Raw genomic sequence first — 18,611 nt, forward strand, 5'->3', positions numbered from 1 at the left:
CCTGCAGCTGATGTCAGAAGTGAGAGTGCTCTCATTTGGGCTCTTCTCTCTAACTTTGTAGTTGGCCCCTAACTCCTTGCAATTGGGGTAAGAAGTCTTGGGCAGACTTGGCCGTCTGGAGGACAGGGCTCTCAGCCTCACATTTTGGCTAAATCTGGGTAGGCATAGAGACATTTTTCTTTCACTTTTCCTGTAACACATTTTCATAATTAAAATTTCAATGATGTTAATTTCAATTTTACATAATTGAAATTAGGTCAAAATAAAATTTGAAAGAAGAAAATAAAGAAAACAAATTTTGCATTCAACACAGCAAAAATAATTTTCTTTCTGTACAACTTCTTGAAGTCCATTGTACTTGTCATCTAAATTCTTAAGCTGTTGAAAAGATAGAAACGACTTACCAGAGCTTGTGAATTCCTGGTGACCAAAGGGCTTTCCCTGACATTAACAGCACCAGCACAGAAATCAGGGCATTTTGTTACTTTTATTAGTTAACTAAGAACCTTTAGCTTCCCCCAGAGGAGCAAAAGTGAAGGGATTTTTAAAATCTTGTTTTTCTTTTAAGTAACAGTACTATGATGTAGAGTCATCTTTTCCTCGAGTCATCTCATAACCTTTCTGCTCAGCCGTCAGTGGAAATGCTCTTTTCAATCTTACCTCCTTTAGAATTTGTTCTTATAAATTCCAATTACGATTCCTCAAAACAATGTTTCTAGAGATGTTACACATTCTTGATTTAACAGAAATATTTACATGCAGTGAAATATCAAACCAATTTTTGGTTGTCTTGCCACATTTAAACATGTATGTTGCCTAAATAACTGAAATATAATTCAGAAATCCAAAGTTGTCCTGAGAAACTAAAGCAGTCAAAAAGCACATGATTACAAATAATTAAAATTATAATAAAAAGTAGTATTTATTTGTATAATTTATTATCTTATATATAATGAACGTTACTATTTTAATCTTAGTTTTGCTAACAAGAATAAATTTTAGCAAAGATAATCTATTTTAAATAGCTACAATTTCCTCATATTTTCCATTACTATTTTAAATATATCTTGACATTTATTTTCAAGGCAAAGAAATGTAAACCTAAATGAGTGAAATGACTTCATGATAAGCACACATGAGGAAATCTGAGTTATAATCTCAAAATCCTTTTGTAAAAGGAGTAGTCCGGGTATTTTCTTAAAAATCAACTTATGTAGTTGATTTGTGGAAGTCTTAAGTAAACATAATTTGAACACACTTAAAAAAGAGAAATAAAGACAACAACAAACTTATTTCTATATCCCCTCCAAAGAGACATACTGAAATACGAGTTTAAATAATGGGCTGGTTAAGAAAGAAAGAAAAAAAGAATTTGGATGGAGAAGTTCACAAAAAGTACTAATCAATCATCAAATGTAATTTTTTTCCCCTGAAACACAGGGATTTTAGACTGCTGTTCTTTTCGCCTCCTGCTTGCTTCCCATGAAGGATGAAGAGGCAGCAATGACTGCTGTTTTATATTTTCAGGTCCTCTACGTGCAGTCTTAATAAACTGATTCTTGAACTCAGGTTCATTTTGCTGAAAGCCTGGGAGGAGAAAGTAAAAATCATGAAAACTAACTATATACCCAAACAGCATACAATCAAGAATACTCCATTTTCTCAACTCAGTATTAAGGGAGAAATTTAGTTTCACCTAACAATTTAAAATCTGAGTTCAACAGGAAACAGCTAGAAGTTGAAATATACATATGAACAGTCAATTATGGGACGCATGCTTTCTAATCCTTGTAAACAGAGGTTTAATGGTCGCCACCTCATATATGCTGTGGTGTCTTATGTACGTTGACAATAAAAAAGAAAGCAGCCCAGACAATATGGAAGGCCAGAAAAAGGGCGAGCGGGGGACATTTTATATTTTCAAAAGAGTATCATCATCTGCTTATAAGATCTGTGTGTGAAGCAAATGTAGCCAGAAAATATACATCCTCACTAAGATATTGGATCTGATAATGTTGATGGGAGAAATTTATTTTTAAAGGGCGTATTAATGATTGCACTCCCTTCTGTTATCGAACAAAAAGCTATTATTAGGTTAGTGCAAAAGTAACTGCAGTTTAAAAGGTTAAAAATAATTGTAAAAACCGCAATTACTTTTGTGCCAACCTAATATTCCAAGGTAAATGACTAAACCTACTCAAGTATATGAGAAAGTTCTGTTTTAGTCATAAATTTTAGTCATAAATTTATCCACCAGGTATGATTTATCCACCAGGGTGGCAACTTGTATTCTAGTCATTACAGACTCTTATATTATGAAGCACTTCAATCAAGTTATTATGAACAACAAAGTACTATTTAGGGGAGACATACTAGGCTGAAAAGACATGAATAAATGCATGTTTATAATCAGAAAGAAAAGGGAGGCAAAAATTTAATATAGATTTATTAAAAAGTCCTAGGCATGCAAAATTTCTCCACTGAACATTAGACATCATTGTCAAAAGCCTTTTAAAGATCTCCTTAAAAAGGAAATGGCATAAGTACACACAATTTGGCATAACATTTGCAAAACATCACTGTACACAGCTTCAAAATGCCCCATATCTTGCACAAATCAAATATGCTCTAGAAACATAGCACTCAAAAAGTTGCTCTAGTGATAAAGAATGGAGGGTTTAAATGTTAAATGAAACTGTTTCATGAAAACTGAGATTTGAATAGGCAATATTTCTAAGCTAATATGTATTCTTAATAATTATGTAAACTTGCATGTGTAAATAAATTGACAAATATTATAAATAAGTAAGCAAAGCAAAAACAAAAACTTCTTTTACATGGGTTTCATCATTGGAAAAATGTGGGAGGGCCTTAAGTTTAGAGTTATCCTGCATTTGTGAATATATGGTAATGAGGCAGACTGCCACGTTTGCCAAACCTAGTTTTCTTTTCCTTCTAGATACACAATCAGAATGGATTTCCCATTGAGCTACAGTTAGATGAGGCCATGTGACTGAATTATAGCCAATGGAATGTGAATAAAAAGCTGAACCATAAAAACCTCACATTCAAGCCTCTATTCTCTCTCTTTCCTCAATGAACAAAGAAAACTCTGAGAACTTCTAGAGGCACAAGGCCGAAAAGACTGCAAGGAGCAGACAGACTGATGAATAAGAAATAAAATCACTGAGATTTGGTAGTTAACTTTTTTAGTCTTCTATGCATAATAGGTAAAAATTAAAGAGGACAGAATCCAGATACTGGTGGACTTTAGGTTTTTTAGAAAAACCTTTGGACTACAAACAATAAGAGATCAAACTGAGAAAAATTTTAAGCAATAAAGGCCCATAGAATTTGAGCTCTGGAGCAGAGATAAAAACAGTATGGCCTTCCCAACCAAACCTCAGAAACTCCAATACAGCAGACATTGAATGACAGTGGGGGTGGAAAACAAAACAAAACAAAACACAATAAACCTCACAAACATAATAAAGCAAGTTTGAGAATTAGCTCTAGGAAAGAAGTTTTGGTGCAGTGCCTAGCTCATGGACGGACCGACTGAAAACAAGCAGGTCAGAAATGCAATCAGTTTTTGAGGGAATTATATACTGTGAAAGAAATCACAAGCTGGGCTGGCAAAAATCTCTTGACTGTTAAGACTTTAAACATTCTTCAGGATCATATATTTTTACCAGTCACTTGGGGCAATCCTCAAGGAGATGATACTGAATGTCCACTTCAGATGTGGCCGTGGAACAGGCAGGGACCATGGGGACCAAGTTCCTCTCAGACCCTAGACAATTTTTGCTCAGGCAGTCGACGTGTTGTGTGCCTCCCATTTTCACCTTAACTGAGTTTTTCTTATGGTTATTTTGGCCCTGCTTTGCTACTAAATAGTTGGTATGAGTTATGGTGCATAGTTTGTCTTTTTAGTGCACAGGTCACTATGAGATCTGATAGAAAGTACTGTATCATCCATAACTCAGTAATCCTGGGCTTTGAGTGGGGATGCAGTGACTGGATGGGACTTTGGGTTGGTTTTGTTGGGAAGGAGGGAAGTGCTGTGTGTGGGGGAGGAAAGGTGAAATGGGCATCTGGTGATCGAAAGGATGGCCATTATGTGTTCAAGAAATTCCACTTCCTTTCTCCTCCCAGCCACACAGACTGCATTTCTTAGCCCGTTGTGGCCAGATGGGTTCATGTAATTGAATTCTGGCTAATGAAATGTGAGCAGAACTGATTTCCTGCCACTTTCAGGCCTGGCCCATGAAAACCTCCTGCAAATTTCTCCACGTACTTTATTCCCTTCTGCTGGCCAAATGGAGAGTATTTGTGTACTAGAGGAGAAAGGAGTGAAAAGAAGAAGCTGGATCCTTGTATCCTTGAATGCAAACCCCTCTGCTGATTCAGTGGATTGTCATGTGAGTGAGAAATTTTTGTTTTAAATTAGTGAGTTTGGGATATGTACAGAAGTCAGCCTACCCAAATATATTCAACTTGATTTGTTATGAATTAAGCTGAAAATACTTTGATTTTACTCTTAACCCAGAAAGTAACATACTAAATGGCATGGTGTTGACTAAGATATAACTTGTATAATTTACTTAAAGAATGTATTGATTTAGTTCAAAGTAAATTAAATGGACCCAATATTTCCTAATAACTTTTGTCTGTATCTTTCCCACTGGCAGGACACAGGGAGGAAAAAAATCAATTTAAATTAAAAATTATAATGATAATTATAAGATGCTCTGTTTCCATTTCTGTGGGTTCATAATTCATTCAGACTGTTAAGCAACCAGAATTTTTCATCCTTCTTTGGCAAAGCACTGCTTAACTGAATATGGAAGTCCGGCAACCATTAATACATACCTGGGGTGTTGTTCTTTGGAGCCTGTTCTCTGCAACTCCTAAAGGAAGAAAAACACAATTAGGACTTTAAAAAGATAAATAAACTCTCTGACTTAGGAAGAGAACATAATAAAACTGACGATACAGCTCTTTCAATGGATTCTAATATGCCCTCATCCCACCAGCAATCTATAAAAAAAAATTATAAAAACTACAGGTTTTAGCTACATCAAAAATTTGTTAGACACTAATATTATATACTACAGACACACGTGGGAATTTTTTTCACTACCCTTATAGGGATTTCTGGTCATAAAATATCCTAACTTTGTTACCTTGCGTCTACTCTTGAGGACTATCTGGACAAAGAATTCCAAAAATCGTCTCACAGGTGGAATGAGTCACATACAGCAACAGTTAAGATTTACATGTTATGGGAGAGGGAAGGGATAGTGGTATGTTATTTTCAAGTGAGAAAAAAAATGTTGCCTTTTGAAGGAGGTTAGGGAGATATAAATAATATTTTAATTATTTTCAAGGCTCCAAAGATCATTGTGTGTCTTTCAAAAATTTCAACATCACATTTTTCTATCCTGTTGAAAATTATCCCTGCCTATAAACATATAGAAAAAAGTTTATTGAAGAAAATAGCTGTTACTGAAGAAACTGGCTAACCATGTGTGAAGATATCTCCTATCAGATTAGAATTATGAATGAAAATAAACATGATTTATAACACAACAATTGTGAAAAGTGGTGGGTAACAGCAGGGATAGGCAGTCTGAAGAAACAGAGTCAGGGCAAGCAGCCGTATGCACTGAAATAGGAATATATAATAAAATGATTGATGCTTACAATAATGGCCCCAGGTTAACAAGAAAAAAACCATCATATTCTTTTCAGAAAGTTGTTAAAAGAGTGAGACACGTGAAACATTTTCAAAAGTTTTTTGTCCAAAACTAACTCAAAGTTTCAAAAGTTTGATAACTGAAGGGATAAAGTTAAATAAATTATTAGGCTATACAATGTAATCTTCTGATGAAGCTAGATAAATGTGTCATTCTTATATGTGTATTTGTATATATGACCCCAATATATAGTTGAAGAAGTCCAAGTCAGAACACAGGATGAATTTTGCATAAACTAGAATTATGTTAGGGAGATAGTCTCTTATCTCATATTAGGGTGTGTAAATATTTCATATCTTTAAAAAAATTAAGAACTAATAATTATTTCAGAATTGAAAAACACTCTTACCTTTTACAGCTTTTAGATCCAGATAAAGAATGGAAAAACACTGATTCAAACTTCTTTACTTCTGTACTTGGCTTGTTTCTGTCATTTCTTATATTCTGATGGGTTTCAAGTATATCTTCTTCAGGGAACACTTTTTTGGTGGGTTTTTGTTCCAAAGCTGAAGAATGGCAACTATTTTCCTTCTTTCGTGTCCGTCTGACTTTCCCAATGAAGAAATCATCACCACTATCACTATCCTCAGACATGGAAGATTGTTTGTAAAACCTTTCTTCTGTGCTATCATCAAAATACTCCTTGTCTTCTTCATGTAATTCTTCTCCATCACTGTTACCACCAAGTGAGCTATCAGACTCTTTCTCTTTTTTGATTTGATTTAACGCTTTGATTTCTGGGTCAGCAGGTATCTTTTGGGGTTCAGAGGGAACTACAGAATCCTTTTCAGAAGTCTTTGATGGAGAATTTGTAATGTTGACTGCTTTGGGTCTATGTTCCATCTTGGCTATTTTTTCTTTTGAATTACTTATTGGTTTCTTTGCCAATATTTTGGTTTCTTTGTCTTTTTGGTCACTGATACTAATTTGTTCAGGCTGTAACTTAATGGCATCATCATTTGAACACAAAGTGTCCTTGGAATGATTTTCTTCTGAAGCTTTCTTTGATGACTTAACTTCAGCATCATTTTGTCTTGCATCTTTAAAGGCTTTGACGGCAGCTGCAAGAGAAACAGCGCATGACTTGTTTCAGCATTGAAACAAACAATATAAAATATCACTGTTTCAGTACAGTATTTCTTAAATTATTTTGAAACACTAAGGACAATTTATACATTATGTTAAATAGTCACACACCACATAAAGATGTTTCCTTTAACCTCAGACTACATATACGATGGTGGCCCCGTGAGTTTATAATGAAGCCTGAGTGGGCAGTAGACTAGAGCATCGAGGTCTGTGGAAGTGCCCTCTGTGATGTTCACACAACAAAATCGCCTAACGAAGCATTTCTCGGAACACACCTTGTTTTAAGTGACGCATGGCTGTATGTATAATGAATAGGTCTAAATTTACAAAGAAATCTATTCACTTTTTAAAAACCAAACTTATAAGAAATGCTCAGAAGTATCCACTAAGAATGTAACATTAAAAAAATCGTCATTTCATGTCTTGAAGTTATGAGGAACAGTAAAAATGTCACTGAATGCAAATAAATAAAACAAAATAGCAACTCTAACTTCTGTAGAAATAATGTATTGATGGGATTTTAGAGGAGCATTATAAATTAGACTTCAAACATACAACTAAATATCTTCTAATCTGTGACGAAAGTGAATAAATTCTTTCAATACTTGTACACACATAAACGAAAATTATGCGACTAAGTAGTGGCAACATCAAAAGTAATATGAATTATATTAATAATTAGAAAATCCATTGTGTTCAATATTATAATGAACATATATCATATATTAGTTATACGATATATATTCATATGCAAATATGTTATATGTATTCAAATATTAGAATTTAGGAAAAAATAAATTTAGTTTTTCTGCAGATATCAGATACCAGCCATATTTTCAGGTACCTTCCCTTCTCACATTTGGAAATAGTTGAAAGAGCTATTTATAACATAAAAGATCTTCAAAGAGAAGAAGAACCAAAATCATAAATAAGTCAATAGCCATTTATTCAAAATAACATACACAAATGGATTAAAGTACATGGCTTAAAAGTCACTTATTCGTACCTTTTAGCACATCTATTTTTTTCTTCAAAAGAGGGTGCATCGCCAATCTGGCAAGTGCTCTTTCAGTTGCAGTAGAATCAGGCTGCGAATTGAAACAATAAACACATGGGAACAAAAACAATGTGACACTTTATGAATAAGTAAATAAAATAAAATGCCATAGTTTTTAAAAATTAGAGTTAGGGAACAGAAAGAAATTTCTTAATATTCTCATAAGTCACATGTATAGTCCATGCTAAAGATAAATAAAATTCATGCTGACAAAAATACAATTACTCTTAAACAATTCTAACTACCATGTAATCAATTAATAAATATTCTTTGGGTAATTAATATCTTTCCAAAATTGAGGTTGGCATCATTTGTGATATTTTAAAAAAATGTAATATAGCTCCTGCTTTCAAAGAGCTTAAAAGAGTATGTTAAGACTACATTAACATAAAAGAAACAAGTAACACAGAGTATTAAGCTGGGTGTTATGACTAACGTTTGAAGTTCCATTTACTAGAAACCTAGAATTATCTAATCCTACATATTTATATTTTGAATGTCTAGTATTACTACTGCATTCTCAGACCCTTCCACCACAGTGCCCGGCTTATAGCCAACACTATAAATATTTGATGATGACTGAATGGATATAGATTATACATGATATTTAATGTATTCATGAATTTAGAAAATTCATCATTCAGGCTAATTGCTTTAAATATCATTCATAGGCAGACAACTTCCAAATGCTACCTCCAGCTCTAACTTAAGCTACAGACTCATATATCCAACTACGTACTTCAGAATTCTGTTAAAAGATAATTCTTTGATTTTCTTCTCAAACCTACTTCTAGTAGTCTTTCAATTTTATTGCGTGTAATTTTTTTGGTTGCTTGGGCCTACAACCCTAAGGATTTTTCCATCACATTTCTCCTTCACCTCTCACAATTAATCCTTCAGCAAATCTTATGGTTCCATGTGCAAAATATATTCAACCAGCTATTTGTTACCATTTCTACTCCTACCTTTGACCAAATAACCAACACATCCCTTGGACCAATGTAATAAGCTATACTTGGTCACTCTCCTTTGGATCTTGGTCACCCACAGCCAATTTTTCACATAGCAGTCCCAGAGAGCTTTTAAAATGTAACCAGATCATGCTATTCCCCTATCTGTTCTTTAAGCTTTATTACATTCGGATTCTTAGGCTATTTCACTGCAAGCTCTGTTCTACCTGGAATACTCTCCTTCCAAATATACTTGGCTGATCATCTCATTGTATTCGGGTCTCTGCTCAAATTTTATCTGAACTAATACACCACTTCCCATCAGTCCTTATTTGCTTCAAATCACCTAACGCTGCATGCCAGTGTATATACTGCCATATCTGGAAGGCAGAGACTTTGTCTTCCTTATTGCTAATAGATCCAGCGTGTAGAACAGTAACTGGTAATAGTTAGCATTCAATAAGGGTTCCACAAAGCAAGTGAATAAATTTTATTAGTGTGTGAAAAGGAGAGCTACCAGCTTCAAACAGACATTCAAATTTATTTTAAATTTACCCTGCATTGTAAATAGCCCAATATAAGGTTCCCCCACGCCTGTAATACAAACTTATGAGTATCTAAGTAAAAGCAAGATGGTGGCAGTTTGAAATCTATTCCGTTGGAGGATTGATCTAGGTAATGTTACCCCAAATATTAGGTTGATACAAAAGTAATTGTGGTTTTTGCAATTATTTTTAACCTTTTAGACCACAATTATTTTTGACCTTTTAGACCACAATTATTTTTGCACCACTCCCCCACTCCCCTCCAATGAAGGACATGATTTTTCAGGCTGAAAAGGTTCAACAAAATATATGAAAACAGAGAGTCACCTCAGAATATTGGGGCTTACAAGATTTTATAGGAAAAACAAAAACAAATCACACAAAAAAAATCAGGATTCACAATCGGAGGCCAAAAGACAATAGAGGAATGCTTCTAAATTTCTGACGGAAAATGATTTTCAAACTAGGTAAAAAAAAAATACTTTCAGACATGCAAGATTTTTAAAAATTTACATCCCTTGAACCTTTCTCCCGAGAAGCTACAGGCTCCACTAAAATCAAGAAGGATACAAAAAAAAATGAGGAAGGCATGGGATTATAATGGAATATACGAAACAGAAGATATAGGCAAAATCCCCAGGATGGTAACAAGAGATTTAGATTTAGAATACTGGTGTATTAAGATTTCAATAACGGATGAGAAGTTTGGTGTTATGCTAGAGAGAAGATACTAACAAAATAAACATAACAATTATAAACTACAGGAAACAGAAATATTATGCAGAAAAGGAAAAGTAATAATCATTCCAAATGTGACTCAGACAAAATAACATAATCATGAAATGTTCACCTAATCTATTCGACCGACCTATGTATATTAGCAGGGTGGAAGGGTCCATATATGACATGCAGGGGGAACAAGATCTAAATCCTTACAGACGACAGCAGGAAGTCAACAGCTAATGCTTAAAATGTATTAATAAAAACAGACTGATGTGGGCATACATTCCCTAAGAATCAACTAAAGTTGACAGTGGGGAAAAACTAATAGAGAATTGTAACCATCATACAAATACCTTGTAGAAGTATTTGATTCTCAAAACTGGCAGACTGGCCCATGGGGCAGGTCTCACCTGCTGCCCGTTTTTAAAAATAATGTTTCATGGCAATACAGCCAAATTCGTTCGTTTAGATACTATCTATAGCTGTACTATGTCACAGTGGCAAAACTGGGTAGTCGTGACAGAAACTGAACGGCAGGTAAAATATTTATTACCTGGTCCTTTACAGAAAAAAGGTGTGCCATTTGCTCTAAACTGCAGGTGAGTAGTCCTTAGCGGGGTAAAACTAAAAAAAAGTTAGAAAAAAGAGAAGTATTTTAGCAGGCTCATGATGTTTAAAAGTTACATTCAAATAAACACACCAGGACCACAGACTTCTGTTGCAAATGGAGGCAACTGGTTATAGCATTAAATGCATTAAATACGCTCCCTGAATGGTGAGTGGTTCGGGTTTAGTAGAGACAGTTTGGTCTTCAGTGCAAAAGGCAATGTGTTTTAATCCCCAGGACAATTCCCAGAACATTTATGTGTAAAAACAACAACAATGACAACAAAAACAGCTAGTCAGGACAACTGTTATCCACACTTCAGGCACCTGGTCTTCCTTCCAGTTACAAGGGAAAAGAAGACACTCCAGCAGCAGCTATTAACTGTTCTTTTCAGCACGTTTCCTGTAGCAACTAGAAATTCACTTCTAAGGTTATCCTCAATGTATGAACATCTGTATTGTAAAACATAAATTAGAAAGTATTCTCATCACGAGTTAATGTTCTATGTTTTTAGATAAAAAGTCCGGGAATCCCAAATAAGATTTTGACTAAATGTATTCATGTGTAATTGTTCAAAACATAACTAGTACTGTTCCCAAATTCCTGCTTTGACAACTTGCTAAAAGCTCTGATGAACTGGGTATTTTTCTTTCCATAGTTAGCTACATCTTTCCATCTGAGTTATAAAAAGTTTCAGAAGAGCAGTGGTAAATACCTGCATGTCTAGTGGTGACTCTAAATACTGTTGTGTTAAAAATCATTTTGTCATTGAGTTTATTTACCAAAGTTATTTCTCTGCCATGAAAGATATCCCAGAGTGACTTAGGGATCCAATTTCAGTAAATTATATTTACTGAAAAACTAGAATAAGTTTAAAGTTGTACAATTATGTATTAATCTAATAAATGAAACTGTTATTCTTATTTGTTGTATGTCTTCCTCTATAATGGTGTTTTTAATGTTGCAACCTTTGTGGAAGATGTATTTGGGGAAACATACCAGGTTAATAAGAAGTGAGACACATTTTAACAGGGCCACTTCACTGCATAATTCTAGGGTTGCCACTGACATTGTAGCTGTCACAATTGGAAGGTGCAGTACACATCTCATGCAGCCGTACGTAATAGCGGTGAGTTCCAAACACATAGAGGCTTGAGTCAGGGAAATGGCTAGGTATTCTTGAAATCAAGTCAAGACAGTATAACTGATAAAATTTTTTTTTTCAGATAAAATTTTTCATCTGTGTCCCCTTTACCTCTTGCTAACATTTGAATGTAAAAAGTAAATAAATGATTTCTAATTGCTTTCTGAAGAAGAACATTAAAGAAAGGTTTAAAGTGTTAAATTTGACATTTTTACTTAGGAGACATAAAAAAAGTTTATTTACATGATTACTGTAATTTATAAAATCTGATTGTTTTTAACTGAGACTTTCTTTAAATCAAACATTTTAAGAACTGAACGTATCAGTCAGGTTTCTGAAATCAGTCTAGTATGAGGATCCTTGCTGAGAAAACACTCTTCTTCCAAAGTACTTGAGATAACTTTCTTTTATTTTGTGACCCAACTCCAAGGCCCTCTCAAAACTTTCTGGAGAGAAACTACGTAGAAACATAAATAAAGAGGCTTGTGAAACAAGTGGGCTCAGGTTCACACCTTTGGCCGTGCTTTGGGTCTCTGCTGCAATTTGCCGACATGTAGGAACTCACGAGAATAAGCAGGGCAGCAGCTGCCATGGGACTTCAATTCCTTTATTGCTCCTTAATTTATCTCCTGTCCATCTTCCTTTCTCCCTCTTTATATTACTCATATTTATATTTGTATTTATGTAAACATGACTTATTATGTGAAGTCTTGGCCTTACACATGAAGACACAAATACCATCTTTTGCGGCTCATGATCATGCTCTCATTTAAAAGGTTAAGGCAAATGCACCAATAACTACTATTCCAAGGCAGAATGTGATCAACCTCATGGAGAGACAGAAAATGCTACGGAGACTTATAGAAAAAAAATCGTCATACATCATAAATTTAAATAAATTTATTTTGAGGCTTAAAATGCTAAGCAGTCTCTGTGAACAAATAGTTTTTACACCTGCATGAAAGTCTTCACAATATTGGGGGGTATGAAAGAAGCCACAGCTTTCCTTATTTAAAGTTGACACAGCGTTTGCCATGGAAAATTCTCAGGAAACTGTGGTTTAACACACCTCTAGTTTCTTCCATTTCAAATAAATTAAATAAAAAAGGGAAAATACCTCATCTTTTAATGGAAAATTTTTATTTTGGCATATGGGTATCTATTGTGAACACAAAGCATTTGGTGTTCAATGTTGAAAAGAATTTTGAGAATGTACATGTGAATATAAACAACAGTCTAAAAATGAAAAAGCTCTGTGACACGCAATGTTCATTCCTTTGAAATGATGCCTAAAACAAACTGACTCTAAATGAACTAGCAAAGGTAGAATGCTAGTACCAAGTGCTTTTAATATGAATTGGACTTAATTTCAATTCTAGGTTTTACCTAAAGATATAAATCAACACATTAATATTTGTACTTATTAAAAACATGTAGGGAGATAGTAGGAAACAGTTCACTCAGCTGGATCTAAAGAATTGTGGCAAACAGCAAACTAAGGCTTATAGTTCACACTCTAAGGGAACAGGAGACCTTTCTGTATTCGTTGGACTCTTGTAATCCCTATGACGCCATGATTCTAACATGCAGTCTGACATATATGGAATCTTATTCCATCCTTTTGTCTTAAACTTTCGTTTTTTAGGCCGAGACCTAGGTTTAGGTGTTGGACCTGCCATTTCCTAGTGACTGACTGGAGGCATATTTTTTATCTTTCTGGGCCTATTGTCTCATCTGTTCAATAGGGTTATCATCATCTTCCTTAACAAAATTAATATAAAGCACTAATGAGTCAGGCAACTGACAACGGTAGTTGTTTAATATAACTGTCTTTTATTTTCTACTGGATTATATATTCTTCTAGAAAACATTGCGCACATCTTCTATTCCTTTCATATCTTCCACAGTGCCTAACTGATTGCTATGCATGCAACAGATGTTTTGAATTGAGACACTCCTGAAATTCTGGCAACAGCTGTCTGGAAAGGTTCCAGTGTCTAAACTCTCTAGCTTTAAAGTCTCATCATATACACATTAACTGGCTACTTAACCTTTCTACCCCCTTTCTGCATTTGAAAATTAAAGACACTCTTACTATTACTACACACACACACACACACACACACACTCATGCATGTGCACATGCTTTCTATCACTGTGTGAGATCACTGTGTGAGATCACTGTGTAAGATCAATTGAGATAAGACTGCATATGGAAGAATTGTGCAAGCTGGAAGATGCTATACAAATTAGTATGTTCTGCTCTGTTCCGATGGTCAGATAACCTTAAATGTGCAGAGATCTATGTAACAGACTTATTTCCTATTTGGTATCTTCCACTGAGCTCCTTTCCTATGGCAAACTAAAGAATAATTAGTTCTTCCTCCACGACACTCGGCTGCCTGCCTCATTTCTGTTGTACTATTTAACGTATTAACACATTTTGATATGGAAGAACCTGAATTCAATGGAAGGATATCACAAATGAAATAACGTAGTAACAAAACAGCTGAAATCAAATAGCTTGGGAGGAATCTGAAATGATTCTTAAGCAAGGCAGTTTCCCTTGGCCTTAACTCCCTTAAGACATCCATTAAGAACTCTGATGAAACAGAACTGTTTTTCCTTTCCTGCCTCTCCACTTCCCTCCCTTCCTTTTATTTGGAGGAAGGTACAAAAGGGCAGAAATGTAATCAGGCTTCACTTCACAATATTTCAGTCAGATCTTAAACTTTTTATCTGAATTACTAATATAAATCTCATGACTACAAATCTAATAACATGCAAATGAATTTACTATCACAAAATAATAAGCTAACCTAGACGTCTGTTTCCCCATTTTTAAGATAATGATATTTCACACACTGAAAGGTTGAACAAAGGGTCGCAAATGGAAGACGAAACTCTAAAAAACTGATTTTACATATATTATACATACATTAACTAATTAACCTTCCAAAGTGAAAACAACCTGGCTGAGAAGTTAAAAAAAAAAAAAAAGACACAAGATACTTTATTATGGGTATTTCCAAGTTCAACTTAAGTAGTAATTTAACCAAGTTTTACTGTTAATTAGACTTTAAATGAAAACATAATATTATGGGGGAACTAAACATAAATTGCTTTTTACTCTTACCACAAATTAAACGTTAATGAAATACTTTTAGAATTTAGCAACCAGAACATTAAAACAACTCATTCTAGTAAAAATCTTAAACTATTATTTTTTTAAAACTCTCAAGAGAAAACAAAAAAACTATTGTGCCACATTTTTATACAATTACCACTACTCTATTTAACATGTTATTATTTTGTGTGAGATATACGCCAAACCACACATTTAAAACCTTAAGAAAACTAAATTTTCCCTCTTTATGAATGAAGCCTATAAAACAATACTTACTGTAAAATCACACTCATACAAGATAAGGAAGCTGTGAAATCACGCTCCTGGCTTTGGTGCTGCCTTAATGACAATGACAAGGACAGCATCAACCAATACCCGCACCCCTCAAACAAAAACCTTTGTAGTCTGGCCTTCTTACAGTCAAATGCCTTAATGTTTAACATGTCTAACTAGTGTCAATTCATGATACAGATAAATGAGTGCTAGTCTACATAAATGTAGAATACAAGGATTTTTTTTTCCTTAAGCTGGAATAGGCAAATTGACACTTATAGTTGGAGATTCCAAAATCCCTCTCTTAATAATCGATAAAAAAAAGTAGGCAGAAAATCAGTAAAGATATAAATCACTGAACAACACCATCAACCAATTTGATCTAATGACATTTATAGGACACTAATTCCAACAGAATATATATTGCTTTCAAGTGCACATGAAATAGTCACCAAGATAAGCCATACTCTGGCCCATAACACAAATAACAGTTAAAAGAATAAAAATCAGAAAAAGCATGTTCGTGGATCACAAAGAAAACAGTAACAAGACAATACCTGGAAAACTCCTTAACTACTCAGAAATTAAACCATATACTTCTAATTAAACTATGTGTCAGAGATGAAGTTTCAAGGGAAATGCAAAACATTTTGAACTCAAAGAAAATGAAAATATATCAAAAACATGGGATGCTGCTAAAGTAGTGCTGAGAGGGAAATTTATAGCATTAAATTTATTGCATTTAAACAGAGGAGAGGACTAAAATCAGTATAAGCTTCCACATGAGAAACTAGAAAAAGAGCAAAATAAACAGAAATGCAAGAAAAAATACAAATTTGAGTAAATGGTAATGAAAGTAGTGAAAACTGAAAAGCAATAGAGCAAAATAAATCAATCAAACCCAAGTCTGTTCTCAGACAGAACTGTTTTACGTAGGCATGATTAGCAAAATAGGTGGAAATGCTACAGGGCAAATAGTAGGGAAGAAGCAGGAGCGGCAAATCAAAGAAGAAAATCTAGGTAAAAGTCCAAACTGTGCCACCTAGCAGTGATATAGCCTTCATCAGCTCACTTCATTCTTTCAGTTTTCTCATTGGTAAAAAGGACATAAAAATAATCTTCCACAGAGTGAATGAAAGGATTCAATGAAATATTCATGGACATTAATATGGAAAGAATAAAAATTGATATTGTTCTTAATTAGTAAGGTTTAACACACAAATGTCAAACCAAGTTCAACATACCTTTCAAATGTGAGAACACAGGAAAGTAAAACTCATAAATTACCATAAATTTTTTTGTGTGTGGCAATATTGGAACTCAAGTGGGTAAAAATCATTATATACTAATAGTAATTGGCTTCTTGATAAGTTTTCCCATCAAGGAAAACAGTGACAAGAAAAAAGTAAGTCAAAAAACATGAATAAGGAACTTTTCCTAAAAGAAATACAATCCATTGCAGATATACCTTTTTGCAGATTTTTTCAAAATTGATATCATCACCAAGAGCAGATTTAGTTACTATATCAGGTTTCAATTCCTGTAAAAAAATAAAAAGGAATTTTAGTTATGAATCTAATTTTAAATTGTCATTATTATGAGTTACATTCCTTCCCATGTTTTGCTTTTAATAAAACTGATGTTAAATAAATTATTTGTATAGAATAACTCCTATCATATATAGTAAGAAATTATCATGCTACGAAAAAAAGCCACAACAAAATTAATTTAAGAGCTAATCCCCCCAAGACAATTATATTCAGAGTCCATGGAAGCTAGAAAATTCAGTGTGCCATAAAATCTCCAGAACGATAAAAACATTTCCTTAATAAAAATAAGATTACAACAATTCAAAATGTTAATTTAAGACTTCTTAAGTTTAGAGAAATTTTTACTAATTTTAAAGACACTAAAGGACATCAGCAATTTTATCAATTTATAGAGAAATGTAGATTTATAAATACTTAATTTCCATGCTTAATTTAAAAAAAAAAATCTAAGCCACAAAATACTTTTATATGATGCAAGGAATTAATCCAGATTTATTTTAGAAACTTAAGAAAAAAACGCACAGAAAAGCAAAGAGAAAAATAAGTAAAATTACTGGCAATGTTACATGGTTATAACTTTCTCACACAGCCTTCTTCAGGTTTAAGAGAATTTTAGTTTGATGTCCTTTACGATAAAAAATTGATGTATGACTTTAAGATCATACGAAAATGAAATTTTCCTACATTAATAGTTATCAGGTTATTCTAAAGGGCATGAATACAGAGATAGACGGATAGACAAACAGGTACAGATCTGAAAATGCTATGCTGCTGGTCTTCAAGATCGAGGAAGAGGCTGTGGGTCAAGGAATGCAGGTGGCCTGAAAAAGACAAGAAGCTGATTCTGCACTCCAGGCACAACTCGCTCAACATCTTAAGACTTCTGACCTCCAGAACTATAAAATAAGAAGTCTGTGTTGTTGTAAGCCACTAAACTTGTGGTAATTTGTTACAGCAGCACTAGAAAACTAATATACTTTCGATCTCCTACCAATCTTCGTATTATAAACTAATTCATTACACCGTATTATTTGAACATGCACCATCTACCACAAATAATGCCTAGAGTTAAATATTCACCCTAAAACTACCAAAGCAAAATTGAGATGCATTTGGATGGCTTAAACTTTCCTTACCACAATACTCATACTGCATTATTTTGGGGCTAATTAATTTAATGCCTTAGTTTTACATATAACCATATGTGAAATTAAAAGTGAACGCTAGCTCCTAAAATATACTAGTTCACATAAAATTTTAAAATGGCGTTCAAGTAGCAAAACTGTGTAGATAGAAATGTTGTGCCATAACTAGAATTTTTATTCAGCATTATCAATCCTAAGTGGACACTGAGGAAATAATAAACCAAATGATTTTTAGACAATGCACAAACTGCAATGAGTAATATACTATGAAGTTATTCCTCCCTCCCTATACTTTTATTTAGAAGAGATCAGGTATTTATTGCCTTTCAGAATAAGATTCTTTTTGATGTGTTATCACAAATGGATAGATACCATCTCAAATATTAGTATTTCTTTCAGAAGATAAAAATTAACCCACAGCCTTTCTGAATCTTCTAAGAGTCTGCAGTGGAGTCTACTTGGGAAGTTCCTGTGAAACTGCCAGGATTTACAAATTATCTCTTAATTGTTCTAAATTCTAGATTCACACACATTCTGACTCAGAATGCCTACTATATTAAGGAGAAGTTTTAAACAACTATTGTCATTATTCTTGGATTAAATTTAATAGTTTTAACAATAGGTTATAATTTGGAAACAAAA

The 18,611-nt window shown here is 33.8% G+C and overlaps 1 protein-coding gene across 1 annotated transcript in view; it reads right to left on the bottom strand.

Annotated features, from left to right (window-relative positions):
- Nucleotides 1-900: 900 nt before the first annotated feature.
- The window catches only part of SRFBP1 (serum response factor binding protein 1), a 53,512-nt gene continuing 35,801 nt past the window's right edge, over nucleotides 901-18,611 (bottom strand). Inside the window, exons 4-8 of the mRNA XM_081053730.1 lie at nucleotides 16,743-16,814; nucleotides 7,855-7,936; nucleotides 6,109-6,820; nucleotides 4,873-4,910; nucleotides 901-1,587 (exon numbers count right to left, since the gene is read on the bottom strand). Of these exons, the coding sequence (XP_080909856.1) occupies nucleotides 1,403-1,587; nucleotides 4,873-4,910; nucleotides 6,109-6,820; nucleotides 7,855-7,936; nucleotides 16,743-16,814 (1,089 nt within the window). The 3' untranslated portion in view covers nucleotides 901-1,402. The remainder of the gene's footprint in view (nucleotides 1,588-4,872; nucleotides 4,911-6,108; nucleotides 6,821-7,854; nucleotides 7,937-16,742; nucleotides 16,815-18,611) is intronic.

Source organism: Rhinolophus hipposideros, assembly GCF_964194185.1.
Source record: "Rhinolophus hipposideros genome assembly, chromosome: 7".
Lineage (NCBI taxonomy): Eukaryota > Metazoa > Chordata > Mammalia > Chiroptera > Rhinolophidae > Rhinolophus > Rhinolophus hipposideros.